At 44.5% G+C, this 15,776-nt stretch overlaps 1 protein-coding gene across 1 annotated transcript in view; it reads right to left on the bottom strand.

The window, feature by feature from the left end:
* Positions 1 to 12,028, bottom strand: part of LOC111951300 (branched-chain-amino-acid aminotransferase, cytosolic) — a 12,126-nt gene extending 98 nt beyond the window's left edge. The window contains exons 1-10 of the mRNA XM_070434712.1: positions 11,830 to 12,028; positions 10,811 to 10,870; positions 6,045 to 6,245; positions 5,026 to 5,136; positions 3,457 to 3,576; positions 3,083 to 3,243; positions 2,438 to 2,580; positions 1,851 to 1,936; positions 1,170 to 1,310; positions 24 to 98 (exon numbers count right to left, since the gene is read on the bottom strand). Coding sequence (XP_070290813.1) covers positions 24 to 98; positions 1,170 to 1,310; positions 1,851 to 1,936; positions 2,438 to 2,580; positions 3,083 to 3,243; positions 3,457 to 3,576; positions 5,026 to 5,136; positions 6,045 to 6,245; positions 10,811 to 10,870; positions 11,830 to 11,883 — 1,152 coding nt within the window. The 5' untranslated portion in view covers positions 11,884 to 12,028. The remainder of the gene's footprint in view (positions 1 to 23; positions 99 to 1,169; positions 1,311 to 1,850; positions 1,937 to 2,437; positions 2,581 to 3,082; positions 3,244 to 3,456; positions 3,577 to 5,025; positions 5,137 to 6,044; positions 6,246 to 10,810; positions 10,871 to 11,829) is intronic.
* Between the last annotated feature and the right edge of the window lie 3,748 nt (positions 12,029 to 15,776).

Raw genomic sequence — 15,776 nt, 5'->3', positions numbered from 1 at the left:
TGACGCAGTGGGGTGTATCTTACCTGTATATCTGTGAGCTCCTTCATCAGTCTAGAGGCCAGCTGGGGGAAATCCTCCTGGCAGGGGATATGTAGGTTCTAGAGAGAGAGAGAGACACACACACACACCACACACACCACACACACACACACACAATTTAAAAAGACTATGTTTTGGAGGAGCTGTTCAGCGGTTATGACAAAAGTGTTAACATGTGAAATTGTTTGATTGGAATCATTCATTCCTCCATTTCATCCATCCATCCATTCAGTATCATCCATCCATCTCAGTCATCACATCCACATTCAGTCATCCATTCAGTCATCCATCCATTTCATCATCCATCCATGTCAGTCATTCATCCATGCAGTCATCAATTCAGTCATCCATCCATCCATCCATTCAGTCACCATCCATCCATCCATTCAGTAATCATCTATCCATTCAGTCATCCATCATCCAGTCATCCATTCTGTCATCCATCATCCATTCAGCATCCATCCATCCATCCATTCAGTCATCCATCCATCATCCATTCAGTTCATCCATCCATCCACATTCAGTCATCCCATTCAGTCATCCACCCATGTCAGTCATTCCATTCAGTTCATCCATCCAGCCATTCAGTCATCCATCTCCATTCACATCAGTTCCATCCCATGTCAGTCATCCATTCAGTCATCCAGCCATCCATTCAGTCATCCATCCATCCATTCAGTCATCCATCCATCCATTTCCAGTCATCCATCCACCATCCATCATCAGTCATCCATTCCATCCATCCATCCATTCATCATCCATCCATCCATTCAGTCATCCATCCATCCAGTCATCCATCCATCCATTCCATTCATCATCCATTCCATCCATCCATTCCAGTCATTCCATCCATTCCATCAGTCATCCATCCATCCATTCAGTCATCCATCCATCCAGTTCACCATCCATTCCATTCAGTCATTCATCCAATCCACAGTCATCCATCCATCCATTCAGTCATTCATCCATCCATTCAGTCATCCATCCATCCATCCATTCAGTCATCCATCCATCCATCCATCCATTCAGTCATCCATTCAGTCATCCATTCAGTCATCCATCCATTCTGTCATCCATCCATTCAGTCATCCATCCATATGTTGTAAGGGTAGTGAGTTGTGGTTGTGTACCTCTCCCTGGTAGAGTATGCGCCCCACAGGACTGACCACACAAGCAGTACCAGAGCCAAACATCTCCTTAACACGGCTCTCTTTCAGAGCACAGCGGAGGTCTGCCATGGTCAGGTACCGCTCACACACCTTAAACTCCCCCTAGAAGAGGTGAGTCGATGAGTGGAGAGGGAGGTGGATGAGGAGAGAGGGAGGTGGAGGAGGAAAATATATCTAATGAAACTCATACAAGGGCGGGCTTCTGGAAATGCTTAGCTTCTCATCTCTGCTGAAGACTTCCTGCATGCTGCACAATAGTTCTCTCTCTCTATATACCAGGGCTCTCCAACCCTGTTCCTGGAGAGCTAACCTCCTGTAGGTTTTCACTCTCAACCAGCTTCATGCGGTAGTCACCTGGAATGCATTTCAAATAACAGGTGCGCCTTGTTTAAAGTTAATTTGTGGAATTTCTTTCCTTCTTAATGCGTTTGAGCCAATCAGTTGTGTTGTGACAAGGTAGGGGTGGTATACAGAATACATTGTTTTTGCTTTGTCATTATGGGATACTGTGTGTAGATTAATGAGGGGGGAAAACTATTTAATCCATTTTAGAATAAGGCTGTAACATAACAAAATGTGGAAAAAGTCAAGGGGTCTGAATACATTCTGAATGTACTGTATATAATTCTCTCTCTCTCATACCCATTTCCTGGTGAGTTCCAGGATGCTCTGCCGCGTGATCCCAGGTAGGATTATTCCATCCAGAGGGGGCGTTGCCAGCTCCTCCTCTGGAGAGAAAAACATTGGATGCACAAATGAATTAAACAGGTCATTTAGTGTCAATGGAATATCCGATCTGAACCCAGTTTACAGAGATAAGAGAAGAGGTGAAGAACAGCACTGGCTATGTGAGACTGCAGCTGCTGTGATATACACTCTGTCCACTAGATGCCGCTGTTGTACAATCAGACACAAATATCCGTTTCCTGTTCAGTAACATTATGTCCATATCAACAGATCCAGAGGAGAATGGTCGTGTTCCCCTGCTCAGACGTTGCTCACGCATGCCAGATCTTACAATGCCTGGATAAGAATTTTAAGTATTAGCTAACCCCGTCATATGTTCTAGCAATTATGTGACATGCAACCATTGGTTGATGCATGAAATGTCTGAGCATGGGAACGCAACCTGTATTTCCTTTGGTCTTGTCCAACTGCAATAGCCCTAGTAAAGCAAAGGTATTATCTCTAATCTCATTGGCCATGACACTGAAAGTGATCCTGATTACCTCCATGCTCATTATTCCAGAAGAGGAACATGTTCATGGTTCCGACCTCTGTGATTTGATGGTCGTCTCCGTACAGCCAGAGGACCTGCTGGCACCCATAATCCACTGCTTCATACTGGGCGTAGATAGATGCTCCGTAGTTCCTGTAAACAACTCCCCATGTTCATTTTAATCCACAAACGAGAGTTGTCAGTTTACATTTAAATTCCATGTGTCGTAATCCAAATGATTTGACACTGTTCCGTTTGTTAGAGTAACCTAGCGTGGGCCCCTATTGTGTACTGTACATAAATGGTGTCACAATGAAATCCAAAGCTCTTTAGAGTTGAATTTGGTGTAAAGCTGTATTAGTACTGTTGGCAGGGTGGGGATATTAGGGTCAGCATAAATTAGAACCACACGTTGCAAAGCAAGCATTTTTACTGCATCTCAAAAGAATACTGTCATGTCTGACCTGCCTTTACTCAAAGGGTACAGTAACCAAATCCAATCCTAACTTGTGATATGTAGGATATTGGAACATAGCCTCTGTCTCTTTACCCTCCCTTCTTACAGTCTCCCGTCCCTCCTCTAACCCTCCCGTCTTACAGTCTCCAGTCCCTCCTCTAAACCTCCCTTCTTACAGTCTCCAGTCCCTCCTCTTACCCTCCCATCTTACAGTCTCCAGTCCCTCCTCTCCAGGCTCTGATGTATTTGGAGTCGGCCCAGAGAGAGACAGGCTTAGCTCCTGTACTGAAATAGGAACCAACAGGACTCAGGATCACATAAAGCAGAGCACGGGATGGCTTCTTCACTCCTAGAGATGGCTAGGAAGGGACACAGGCCACACACACACACACACACACACACACACACATACACACACGTCAATAGTTGACATACTCGAGCGATTCATAAATGAATGATTACTACTTCACCAACAAGTATAGGGGAAGGTAGCCCTGTCACAGCATACGAGAGTGAATGAGACAGTCCCTCACAGAAGGAGACAGAGAGTAGTTGGTTGGTCATCTCCTCACCTCAGTACCCAGGAAAGTGGGTCGGATGTAGAGACTGGCAGAGTCTGACTTGGGTACCCACTCCAGATCCACCTGTACCAGCCTCCTGATACACTCTACCAACTCTGCCCTGTCAAAGGCCTGGAGGAAGGAGGGGGGAAAGGGTGAGAGGACAAATGAAAGGTTGAGCCGGGAAAGGAGAAATGGGACAATAATATGAACAAACAGAACATTCAGTGACTGCAGCAGACACTATAGAAAGTAATTTAGCAGGCTCTTATCCAGCGTGACTTACAGTTAGTGCATTCATCTTAAGATAGCTAAGTGAGACAACCACATACCACAGTCGTAGTAAGTTTTTCTCAATTAAAAAGTTATCTGCAAAGTCAGTACTAGTAGGATCAGGATCAGAGACAAACATGTTGGTGTACTGGGGGACATTGTTCCAGTCTTGTACTGTATATGATAGACACACTGTAGATACGAGACACTGTATCTATACTGAACACAAATAGAAACACAACATGCAAAAATGTCAAAGATTGATAAAAACTAATTGGGCCCTAATCTATGGATTTCACATGACTGGGAATATAGATATGGATCTGTTGGTCACAGATACATTTATTTTTTTTAAGTAGGGGCGTGGATCAGAAAACCAGTCAGTATCTGGTGTGACCACCATTTGCCTCATGCAGCGAGACATATCTCCTTAACATAGAGTTGATCAGGCTGTTGATTGTGGCTTGTGGAATGTTGTCCCCTTCCTCTTCAATGGCTGTGTGAAGTTTCTGAATATTGGCGGAAACTGGAACACGCTGTCGTACACGTCAATCCAGAGCATCCCAAACAGGCTCAATGGGTGACATGTCTGGTGAGCATGCAGGCCATGGACGAACTGGGATATTTTCAGCTTCCAGGAATAGTGTACAGATCCTTGCGACATGGTGCCGTGCATTATCATGCTGAAACATGAGGTGATGGCGGCGGATGAATGGCATGACAATGGGCCTCAGGATCTCGTCACGGTATCTCTGTGCATTCAAATGGCCATCGATAAAATGCAATTGTGTTTGTTGTCCGTAGCTTATGTCTACCCATACCATAACCCCACCGCCCCCATGGGGCACTCTGTTCACAATGCTGACGTCAGCAAACCACTCGCCCACACGAAGCCATACATGTGGTCTGCGGTTGTGAGGGCGGTTGGACGTACTGCCAAATTCTCTAAAACAATATTGGAGGCGGCTTATGGTAGAAAAAATGTACATTAAATTCTCCGGCAACAGCTCTGGTGGGCATTAGTGCAGTCAGCATGCCAATTGCACGCTCCCATAAAACGTAATACATACATTTTAGAGTGGCCTTTTATTGTCCCCAGCACAAGGTTCACCTCAATAATGATCATGTTGTTTAATCAGCTTCTTGATATGCTACACCTGTCAGATGGATGGATTATTTTGGCAAGGGAGAAATACTAACATAGATGTAATTTTGATAGAAATAAGCTTTTTGATTAGAATAAATAGAGTATTTTTTCCAGGCTGTAGGCTTGTGCTGTATAGTACCATAGCCTGTACGTGTTCTTACCGGCAGGCAGGCCCTCTCTGCAGACTTGAACATACGGTTCATGTTGAGCATGGGTCTGAAGAGACGCACTTTGTCATCAGCATCTCGGTATGCCTTCATACCCTCAAACAACTGACCACAGAACAGAGGAGAGGAAAGAGACAGGGGTTAAGACTGGCAGACAGGAGAGAACCACTGACCTCTAGTCATTCTCTGAACAGAGTAAATATACTAAAATGTAAATGTAAACATAATGAATGAGGACCAGAATGGGAAATTGGCTTCCTGAACCTATGTGTGTGTGATAGTAAGTTCCAGTACATATGAGCGTACATGTGTTGGCCCTTTATGTCCAATCCACTGTCCTTCAGCTATCCTAGCTAATCCTCTTATTAGAGCTACAATTAAAGTATATCATCTTAAGTTCATCTTAAGCTCTCTACACAAACTCTCAGCATCTCAGCAGCACAGTCTGTTTCCTGATTGAAGACAGTGAAACTGGGGCTGTGAGATGTGAAGACGATGGGGAAAGTCCTTTACATACCTGTAGTGTAGATGCTGACCTGTACATTTTTACCAGTGTTGGAATTGCTCATTGGTAGGCTGGTTAGAGCCTGTAAACCCCTCCTGTGCCAAGTACGTTATATTAGCTATAAATGCCTGTTTAAGCCTATTCCTTTTAATTTGGGACGTTTTCAGACTTGTTGTTTGTTTTGACAGTCGTTTCGCAAATGATTTGTAAATATTTCTGCCATCCTTCGTTTTCAAACACTATAATTTAATAAATCTGCATCTGATTTTGCACCTTTAACTTTGCCTCCTGCTGCTTTGTCATATCCTTGAATGAATGAATGTTATTAGACATATTTAAAAATACATATAGATTGCCTAAGTTCTTTTAGTACAAAATAAATACATAAATACCTAAACAATCCACCAACATATTTCCACTGTTGTCTTCATCACTGTCAGGTGGGCAGCAAGAATGGACAGTGTGAGCGTGAGACACATTAACTTTCTAACAAGGTGTTGCTTCCTACCTGCACAGCATAGTGCATGGCTGAGCAGGCCGGGTGGAGAGACAGGTTACCAAAGGGCTTGATGTGAGGTTTCTGCCAGCCTCCATTGCTGGTCCACTCTATGGTCAACATGTGGTCAGAGAACACAGTTCCAAACACCAGATTGGTCAGGTCAGGTTTGGCCTTGTGGGTCTGGGACAGCTCAATGACCAGGTCAGCCGCCTGGGGGGAATATAGAGGGCATCGTTTAGATGAAAACTCATAATACACACTGCTTTAGGTGTAATATACTGTATGTCATTGTATGTCATCGGGTGCTGTAGGGGTTGTAGGTGTCCTGGAGGACAGGTGCAGGTTGCGGGCGGTGCAGTTGCCGTACCAGGCGGTGATGCAGCCCGACAGGACGCTCTCGATTGTACATCTGTAAAAGTTTGTGAGGGGCTTAGGGGCCTTCTTTACCACACTGTCTGTGTGGGTGGACCATTTCAGATTGTCAGTGATGTGTACGCCGAGGAACTTTTCACCTTCTCCACTGCGGCTCCGTCGATGTGAATAGGGGCCTGCTCTCTCTGCTGTCTCCTGTAGTCCACGATTAGCTCCTTCGATTTTGTTGACGTTTAGGGAGAGGTTATTTTCCTGGCACCACTCCGCCAGCGCCCTCACCTCCTCCCTGTAGGATGTCTCGTCATCGTTGGCAATCAGGCCTACTACTGTTGTGTTGTCTGCAAACTTGATGAATGAGTTGGAGGCGTGCGTGGCCACGCAGTCATGGGTGAACAGGGAGTACGCATCCTTGTGAGGCCCCAGTGTTGAGGATCAGTGTAGTGGAGGTGTTGGTTCCTACCTTCACCACCTGGGGGCGGCCCATCAGGAAGTTCAGGACCCAGTTGCAAAGTTCGGGGTTTAGACCCAGGGCCCAAAGCTTGATGATGAGCTTGTAGGGTACTATGGTGTTGAAGGCTGAGCTATAATCAATGAACAGCATTCTTACATAGGTATTCCTCTTGTCCAGATGAGATATGGCAGTGTACAGTGCAACAGTGATTGCATCATCTGTGGATCTGTTGGGGCGGTATGCAAATTTATAGTGGGTCTAGAGTGTCAGGTAAGGTGGAGGTGATATGATCCTTAACTAAGCCTCTCAAAGCACTTCATGATGACAGAACTGAGTGCTATGGGGCGATAGTCATTTAGTTCAGTTACCTTGGCTTTCTTGGGTACAGGAACAATGGTGGACATCTTGAAGCAAGTGGGGACAGCAGACTGAGATAGGGAGAGATTGAATATGTCCGTGAACATTCCAGCCAGCTGGTCTGCGGATGCTCTGAGGACGCGGCTAGGATTATCATCTGGTCTGGCAGAATTGTCTTACTCACGTCGGCCATGGAGACCGAGAGCTCACAGTCCTTGGGAGCGGGTTGCGTCGGTGGCACTGTGTTGTCCTCAAAGTAGACAAGAAGGTGTTTAGCTTTCAGTTTTGCGCGAATGCTGCCATCTATCCATAGTTTTTGTTAGGGTAGGTTTAAATAGTCACAGTGGGAACAACATCTCCTATACACGTCCTGTTGAACTCAGTCACGGTGTCTGTGTATATGTCAATGTTATTCTCAGAGGCAACCCGGAACATATCCCAGTTCACGTGATCAAAGCAATCTTGAAGCATGGATTCAGATTGGTCAGACCAGCTTTGAATAGACCTTAGCACGGGTACTTCCTGTTTGAGTTTCTGCCTATAGGAAGAGAGGAGCAGAATTGAGTCGTGATTTGATTTGCCGAAGGGAGGGCAGGGGGGACCTTGTAGCCAATGGTTGAGAGTTTTGTAGCGTGAGTACTACAGGCAATGTGTTGATAGAACTTAGGTAGTGTTTTCCTGAAATTTGCTTTGTTAAAATCCCCAGCTACAATAAATGTGGCCTCAGGATATTTGGTTTCCAGTTTGCCTTAAGTCCAATGTAGTTCCTTGAGGGCCGTCGTGGTATCGGCTTGTGAGGGAATATACACTGCTGTGACTATAACCGAACAGAATTTCCTCGGGAGGTAATATGGTCGACATTTATTGGTGAGATATTCTAGGTCAGGTGAACAAAAGGACTTGAGTTCCTGTACGTTATCACAATCACACCATGAGTAGTTAATCATGAAACATACACCACCGCCTTTCTTTTCCCCAGAGAGTTCTGTATTCCTGTCTGCGCGATGTACTGAGACCCCAGATGGCTGTATGGACGGGGACAGTATATCCAGAGAGAGTCAGGTCTGCCAAGCTTGTAGCGTCATACCCAAGAAGACTATAGGCTGTAATCGCTACCAAAAGTGCTTCAACAAAGTACTGAGTAAAGGGTCTGATTACTTATGTAAATGTGATATTTCAGTGTTGTATTTTTTTATACTTTTGCAAAAATGTCTAAAAACCTATTTTTGCTTTGTCATTATGGGGTATTGTGTGTGGATTGATGAGGGAAAAAACAATTGAATCAATTCTAGAATAGGGCTATAAAGTAACAAAATGTGGAAAAGGTCAAGGGGTCTGAATACTTTCCAAATGCACTGTATCTCATCAGGCGCTTCAGAGTTCTGCAACTCTCCCGATGGCCAGTAGAGGACACTCCAGGCTTTTCAATTCTAGGAACATGAGCTACTCAATAAACGAACACAACCACAGAGAACACCTTACACAACCCCTTACACAACCGCTCTCAGGGTAGGAGTTGCCTTTACCACAGTTCTCAGATCAGATAACTCTCCCCTAATCCTAACATTAACCATGAGGGTGGGGGTAAATATCAAGCTTAGTCTAGATCAGTAGCTAAAGGCAAATGCTCTGCTGTGGTTGGCTGCTCTCAGTGCCTGTCTGGATTAGGTCTGTCTCAGATCTACCCTTCCTGGGCTACGTTTACACAGGCAGCCCAATTCTGATCTTTTTTTCTCACTAATTGGTCTTTTGACCAATCGGCTCTGAAAAAGGTATCACGTGAAAAGATCTGATGGGATTGGTCAAAAGACCAATTAGAGGAAAAAAGGTCAGAATTGTCTGCATGTGTCAACGCAGACCTGTAGCAGCATTGCGTAATTTCAGATTACAGAGGGGTAGTGCTGGCCAACAGTCTGAGAGAGCACTATCAGAACACGCTCTCTCTTTCTCACAGTCACACATCACTGACTACAGCGATGGTTACCAATGTTTCGGTCTAATATCTCCATTTACTTATCCAGCCATGAATCTGATAGATTGCTATTTTAAAACTTGAGTGTGATACAATTTGATCAAATACAGTATAGTTTCTGATGACTATATCTTCTCATTAGTTCAGAACTCACACACGTCTTTAAAGAAGTGCGTTGCATGACAAATCACTTCTGACCTGCTGTGAAGAATCTGAGATAGGCCCATTTACAGAGATCCTGATAACTACGTTAACTAATGTAATAGCACAAGTGAGCATGACTTAGCTGTGTAAGGTGAATGAGTTTCAAGTAATCCATGTTCAGCGTAACATCACATGCTTCGTTGGTCAGGGATTACCAAACTATAAATCCTCTACATCCAGCTCAGGTGGGTCACAAAACAGGAGTCAGATTCCTACTAGTGTGTACAGTAACAACACAGGGGTCTATAGCGTACACAAGCTAGCCACAGATACAGTACTACAGAGGTGCTCGTACAGTAGTTCAAGACTACAGACCTGATGCCTGTAGCATCAGCATCTATATGAGCATCTATATAGCATCTATATGAGGCCATTTTCTCAGACATTGATTAATTAATTATATGCTTAACCCAGCCCTGAATGCCCAAGTCTTAAAATGGTCCTGCACAGCCAATGACAATTCTCTCTCTCTTTCTCTTTCTCGCTCTCACCCCTTTTCTCTCCAACCTTTTCTCTCCCCCTCTATTTCTCCTAATCACCAAATCACCACCTGCGCCTGCCGCCTGCCTGGCTGTCTCCTGTCTGTGCAACGTTAGAGAGCAGAGTAAATCACAGCTAAAGAAAGTGGCAGATCACAGGTCACAGCCTGACTGACAGGTGGTGCTTAGGGTGATCTGGGGAAGTGGATTCTCCGCAGAGACGACACAGGACCTCCTGGATAGACCAGGGCCCTCATCCTCCTCTCTCTCGACCTCTCTGAGGGCCACAAAGGGCAACAACATAGAGTATGTGGTTAGCACAGGGTTCTGGGGAGCACAAGCCAAACGAGGGGCCCCAGAAGGGGTTAACCACCATGGATCTATAAAATGAACATCTCAGGATCTCAGGTGGATTTCTTTGACTCAGTTTTGCTGAGGCGGAAGTATTGTTGTTTTTGTAGGGGGGGGGTGTGTTTTTTGGATCTACCGGACTGAGAGGCATTAGGAGAGCCATGTGGGTGGGGGGAGGTGTCCATGCTGTTGGTGTGATCTGGACCTTTTGATTGACAACCAGGGGAGGTTTTATGAATATCAGAATCATATCCAGGAAACATCAAGATGGTGCAGCTGGGCTCCTCACTGAAGGCAAGTGATTAATCTGATTCACCACACTGAAATGGGCAGTTGGAGGGAATGGCGTCTCCAGTTTGCCATACACTGACAAACTTCAAATGTCTTGTGATTGCAGTTTACATGCAGTATAAATTACTAATGTAGCAGTATGTGCAATATCTGAACTGTTCCACATTAAAATACCATTGCTGTACAACACGCCTTTGCACACACTTGTAATGAATGAGGCAACGATCACAATATGTTACACAGAATAATGCTCATTGCTATACACATTATACCACAGGGTAAATTATTAAAATGTTACCTTGAAGCTGTGGACACTGTCTTCCATGCCGTTACTGGTGGATACATCTATACCAGWGCCCTGCGAGGACATTGTACACAACTTTATATAGATGACAACGTTACATAGGATGTAATCAACTACATATAAGCCTAAGCTTCTTAAAACATTCACACTCGGGTAATGTATTCAGACAATGAGAGAATAACAGGGTAAGTTATTCAAAATGTATAATTGGTAACAGCGTGGGATGGGGAGCAGGGAGAGATGGGGTTGTCGGAAAGAACAGTGAGGTTTGCTGACGTAAATTGAATGAGGATAGGATTAGGTATTGTCTGTGAGGGTTGAATTCCCTGCTCTGCTCAGCACAGCACAGGAGATCATTTTACCTGCAGAAAGACGATAGTCTGTCGCCAGGTGAACTGAAGGCTTACATTTACATTAGGCTACCATTACTCCTCAAGCAAAGGGCTAATCATATAATAATAACAGGCATAATAATAATAATAATTGTGGTTGATTTCTATTCTATAATTGAAGCTATTTTAACATGTGATCATGCAGTAAATACTGTGAAATAACGTCACTGATTACCCCTCATAGTTATTATGAGCCATTGGTAGGCAGCCTATAAAAACAGGCTACTGTAGGCTACTGTAATAGACAAGCTGGTTATAAGAGCAACYGACGAATAACAGAACATTCCGTCGGCGTGATGCAGTTATATAAAATGTGTCGTCATATGCTACAGCTGCCATCATATGCTACAGCTGCCACACATAGGGCAAAGCAATATAGATATGTTAAATCATTTTTTAAATCGGTATATCAAAAAACATAACAGTCGCAGTTGAAACAAGTGTATTGAATTGCAATCCTATCTTTGTCGGTCGTACGCGGTTTAGTGTTTACTGAACGTGACCTGCGTCAAGAATTCTTATCCCGTCATTTTCAGAAATAGGCAACGATAACGTATAGGTTAGCAGTGGCGAGGACATTCAGCATGACCGTTTTTCGGTTACTGGGAAGAGGACGTTTACCTTGAGAGATGGAGTGTTCGCTGCTGATGAGGGGACGGCTGTAGAACTCGCCATGATGAATCATACACAACCGAAGACGCGCACTCGCTCTCTGTCACCAACACACTCTCCTAAACCGCTTACAGATTAAACATTTGTTCGCTATCAAGCCCATTGTATAATGTTAGATCTAGGTGCCTGGGCCAACCACAACATTGGTTTCCGTTGAACATGTGTAATGTGTGATTTGCTGGCCACGTTTTGGTATATAACAATATGTGGGACAAATGTTATTGTGGACAGGCGGTCATGCATAAACCCTCACACACATGGAACAGTCACATTACAAGGCTTAACCAGACGGCTTTCTCAAGCAGGGTTGTCATATATTTTCCAGAAGGTTATCTATAGAAGCTCATGTGGATATAGGCATAAGTCCTTTTTGCTATAGTAGCCTGCTTCCAACCGGTCTCCCATTATTAGTCATAGACTAGCTGTTTTATTTGTATATTATGGACATATTCAATTTCTCCCTATTCCAGTCCCAGTCGCCACATGCTTCAAGATGTTCACCGTTGTTGCTGTACCCAAGCAAGCTATGGTAACTGAACTAAATTACTATCTGCCCGTATGCCTTCACTCCTGTCATCGTGAAGTGCTTTGAAAGACTAGTCAAGGATCATATCACCTCCACCCTACCTGATACCCTAGACCCACTCCAATTAGCTTACCGCCCCAATAGGTCCACAGACGATGCAATCGCCATCACACTGCACACTGCCCTATCCCATCTGTACAAGACGAAAACCTATGTAAGAATGCTGTTCAACACAATAGTACCCTCCAAACTCATCTTTAAGCTTGAGACCCTGGGTCTCGACCCCGCCCTGTGTAACTGGGTCCTGGACTTTCTGACGGGCCGCCCCCAGGTGGTGAAGGTAGGTAACAACATCTCCACCCCGCTGATCCTCAATACTGAGGCCTCACAAGGGTGCGTTCTCAGCCCTCTCCTGTACTCCCTGTTCACCCATGACTGCGTGGCCATGCACATCTTCAACTCAATCATCAAGTTTGCAGACGACACTACAGTGGTAGGCTTGATTATCAACAACGACGAGATAGCCTACAGGGAGGAGGTGAGGGCCCTCAGTGTGTGGTGTCAGGAAAATAACCTCTCACTCAACGTCAAAACAAAGGAAATTATCGTGGACTTCAGGAAACAGCAAGGGGAGCACCCCCCTATCCACATCGACGGGACAGTAGTGGAGAAGGTGGAAAGTTTTAAGTTCCTCGGTATACACATCCCGGACAAATTGAAATGGTTCACCCACACAGACAGCGTAGTGAAGAAGGCACAACAGCGCCTCTTCAACCTCAGGAGGCTGAAGAATTTTGGCTTGTCACCTAAAACCCTCACAAACTTTTACAGATGCACAATCGAGAGCATCTTGTCGGGCTGTATCACAGCCTGGTACGGCAACTGCACCGCCCTCAACTGCAAGGCTCTCCAGAGGGTAGTGCGGCCTGCACAACGCATCACCGGGGGCAAACTACCTGCCCTCCAGGACACCTACAGCACCCGATGTCACAGGAGGGACAAAAAGATCATCAAGGACAACAACCCCCGAGCCACTGCCTGTTCACCCTGCTATCATCCAGAAGGCGAGGTCGGTACAGGTGCATCAAAGCTGGGACCGAGACTGAAAAAACAGGTTCTATCTCAAGGCCATCAGATTGTTAAACAGCCTCTCTAACATAGAGAGGCTGCTGCCAACATACAGACTCAAATCACTGGCCACTTTAATAAATGGATTTAATAAAGGTATCCCAAGTCACTTTAAATAATGCCACTTTAATAATGTTTACATATCCTACATTACTCATCTCATACTGTATTTTATACCATCTATTGCATCTTGACTATGCCGCACGGCCATCGTGCATCCATATATTTATATGTGTTCCTGTGCAACTGGGTCTTGGACTTCCTGTCGGGACAACCCCAGGTGGTGAGGAGAGGCAACAACTTCTCCGCCACGCTGGTCCTCAACACGGGGACCCCGTCAGGGGTGTGTGCTTAGCCCTCTTCTGTTCTCCATGGGTCGCCCACGACTGCATGGCCACGCACAACTCCAACTCAAATATCAAGTTTGCTGATGACACAGCAAACAACGACAGAGCTGAGGGCAATGGCGTCATGACGTTTACCCAGTGCCAGGACATTTTAGCCAAAAACCTGTTTGCCTCTGCCAGGAGGCTTAATAAACTTGGCCGCAGCCCATCAAAATCCACAAAGAAATGGTTAACTGACCACAAAATCAACATTTCGCAATTGCCATCTCAGTTTCTGGACTTGGACCCCATTGAAAACCTGTGGTTTAAATTGAATGGAGCGGTCCATAAGCGCAGCCAAGGGATACTGGGAAACATCCTGTATGGAGGATTGGTCGAAGATCCCTCCAAATGTGTTCTCCAATCTCATAAAATATTTTAGAACAAGGCTCGGTGCCATTATCCTTGCAAGGTGAGGTACAGTATATTGGAAGCAGGGGTGGCAATAATTTGTACCCCTATCTATTTTAGAGAAAAAAGATTACTTGTTAAACAAAATCTCTTTCTCTCAGCAATTGTATTAGAATAAAATATTATAATTTTCTCCCAAAAATATGCGTGCAATGTAGCTCAGTATTTGTATTTTTTATTTTATACAATCTTTTTAGCCCATCTTTATCAAGGTTGCCAATCATTTTGGACCTGACTATATGTGTACAGAGGTAGGTTGTACCGTTGAACATAAATATAAACGCAACATGTAAAGTGTTGGTCCCATGTTTCATGAGCTGATATAAAAAATCACAGACATTTTCCACACGCACAAAAAACATATTTCTCCCAAATTTTGTGTGCAAATTTGTTTAAATTCCTGTTAGTGAGCATTTCTCCTTTGCCAAAATAATCCATCCACCTGACAGGTGTGGCATATCAAGAAGTTGATTAAAGAGCATGATCATTACACAAGTGCACCTTGTGCTGGGGACAATAAAAGGCCACTCTAAAAGGTGCAGTTCGGTCACACAAGTTTTGAGGGCGTGTGCAATTGGCATGCTGACTGCAGGAATGTCCACCAGAGCTGTTGCCAGAAAATGTAATGTTTGTTTCTCTACCATAAGCCGGTTCCAATTTGAATGCACAGAGATACCGTGACGAGATCCTGAGGCCCATTGTCATGCCATTCATCCACCGCATCACCTCATGTTTCAGCATGATAATGCACGGCTCCATGTCGCAAAGATCTGTACACAATTCCTGGAAGCTGAAAATCTTCCAGTTCTTCCATGGCCTGCATACTGAGCAGATATGTCACCCATTGAGCATGTTTGGGATGCTCTGAAGCGACCTGTACGACAGTGTGTTCCAGGTCCCGTCAATATACAGCAACTTCGAAACTGCCGTTGAAGAGGAGTGGGACAACAGTCCACAGGCCACAATCAACAGCCTGATCAACTCAATGCGAAGGAGATGTGTAGCGCCACATGAGGCTAATGGTGGTCACACCAGATACTGACTAGTTTTCTGATCCACGCCCCTACCTTTTCTTTAAATGTGTCTGTGACCAACAGATGCATATCTGTGTTCCCAGTCATGTAAAACCCATAGATTAGGGCCTAATTTATTTATTTAAATCGACTGATTTTCTTATATGAACTGTAACTCATTAAAATCTATGAAATTGTTGCATGTTGCGTTTATATTTGTGTTCAGTATATGATATGCATTTTGGTATACAACCAAACAGGTTTTCCTCCCTGGATTGTCTCTGCTGTTTATGGCTTTTCACTTACTGTTCTTCTCTCATTTATATATTAAATGTATATTGTCTTCCATGCATGTATTACCCTAAGTTTATCAAAGCCTACTACAATAAACCATACCATTGTTGATGCTAAATGATGCACAGACGTCTCAAA

The sequence above is a fragment of the Salvelinus sp. IW2-2015 genome, linkage group LG24 (genome assembly GCF_002910315.2).
Source record: "Salvelinus sp. IW2-2015 linkage group LG24, ASM291031v2, whole genome shotgun sequence".
In the NCBI taxonomy this organism is placed as follows: domain Eukaryota; kingdom Metazoa; phylum Chordata; class Actinopteri; order Salmoniformes; family Salmonidae; genus Salvelinus; species Salvelinus sp. IW2-2015.
The sequence above is the reverse complement of the archived record's forward strand: the minus strand, read 5'-3'. Positions and strand labels throughout refer to the sequence as shown.